General features: G+C 56.0%; 1 protein-coding gene across 1 annotated transcript in view; it reads right to left on the bottom strand.

Moving 5' to 3' along the window:
• PHALS_12854 (uncharacterized protein) overlaps positions 1 to 462 on the bottom strand; it is a gene marked incomplete at both ends in the record, with an annotated part of 1,608 nt that extends 1,146 nt beyond the window's left edge. Inside the window, one exon of the mRNA XM_024728489.1 lies at positions 153 to 462. Within this exon, the coding sequence (XP_024578961.1) occupies positions 153 to 462 (310 nt within the window). The remainder of the gene's footprint in view (positions 1 to 152) is intronic.
• Between the last annotated feature and the right edge of the window lie 1,091 nt (positions 463 to 1,553).

The raw sequence follows: 1,553 nt of genomic DNA, 5'->3' as shown, positions 1-1,553 counted from the left end.
TTCGTCCAGTGGATAACGTGCCACTCCACGCGCATCTGATGGGCCGTGCCCAAGATGCCTCGGATCCTATCCGATAACGCCATCAAAGGCATGCAGCGACTGCTTCGCAACGAGAGCAGTGCTCTGTGATTTTCGTGCCACTCCACGCGCACCACGAGGGCCACGCCCTCGATGCGTCGGCCCTTGGCCGACTATGTCACGCATGACATGCAGCGACTGCTTTGATACTCGAACAGCGCTCAGTGGTTTACGTGCCACTTCACGTGCATCTCGAGGGCCTCGCTTTCGATGCCTTGGCCCTTGGCCGACCATGACATGCAGCGACTGCTTTGAAACTTGAGCAGCGCTCAGTGGATTACGTGCTATTCCACGATCAGCCCGCGAGCCTCGCTCGGGACTCCTGTCCAATGCACCGTTGGTGTCTACCAACTCGGACATTCCAATGTCTAGCACGTTGACCATCTCGGTCCAGTGCTCTCGCCAATAGCGCTTTTGTCTCCTTGGTCAATGACCTCCAATTTATCCATGGCTCATGGTGTTCCAACCATGCCATTCATTGGATGAGGTCATACCTTGTATCCAACTCTAAGACTAGACAGCTTTCCACGCTAACAAAGTCAAGGAACTTGACTCCGAGGTCTACAGGGACCTTCAGTACCGTGACACGTGTCCCCGCCGCTAGGTGAACAATGACGATGACACCAAACCGCGCTTTCAGCGCCTCAGCATACAGCTGACTTCCCTACATCGCGGAGCGTCGTGCATAATTGACCGACACCCCAGAATTGACGAGGATCTTCCATGGCTTCTCGAAGCCCTTAACGGTCGCCTTCACGACCAGCAAGTCCGGCTTGCACACACGTTCCGTGTTCAAGAGCATGGAGGTCTTCGGGGCTGGGCTCTGTTGACCTATGCCTTCCCGAGGCTCAACAGAGCTCAGTTCTTCCCCAGTAGATCGCCCCGCGCCTACTGAGTGGTGTCGTTTCCCCGTGACGAACTCGATTGGTAGGCGTTGAGGCGATGGTTCGAAGAAACTTGACGCGCCTTGCACAGGGGCCAACCGTTCCGAAGGTGACGGGTGTCTCCGCAGACAAAACACCGTCGTGAATTTGTGTGCTGCCCGGCAGCTCGGAGCCCTGCTCCCTCGTTCTCAGCATAGCTGAGATCCATGGGCATAGGCCCGCTCGATGAGCTGTTGGAGTGTGCATTCCAATCAAGTCGTGCCGACTTGAAATTAAACTCGACATTCAGCGCCACATTCACCGCCACTTCAAATGAAGACGGATGCATATGGAAGACTTCCATTCTGGTCACGCCAGTGCGGAGGCTTTCCATAAAGACGGTCACTGTAACCGCCTCCGGAAGGGCATCAGCTGCCATCCCGGCAATGACAGCTCGCACCTCTTGGACAAAGTCCACCAGTTCCTTGTTGCCCTGTCGGGCGGCAAGAAAACGCGATCGCACGCGATACACCTAATTAGGCGGCGAGAAACTTCGTGAGAGCTGCAATTTCAGCTCCGACCGAAGTGCCGCACGTCAGTGCCCATTCTCGC

This window comes from Plasmopara halstedii (genome assembly GCF_900000015.1).
Source record: "Plasmopara halstedii genome assembly, contig: Scaffold_650, whole genome shotgun sequence".
Classification (NCBI taxonomy): domain Eukaryota; phylum Oomycota; class Peronosporomycetes; order Peronosporales; family Peronosporaceae; genus Plasmopara; species Plasmopara halstedii.
The sequence above is the reverse complement of the archived record's forward strand: the minus strand, read 5'-3'. Positions and strand labels throughout refer to the sequence as shown.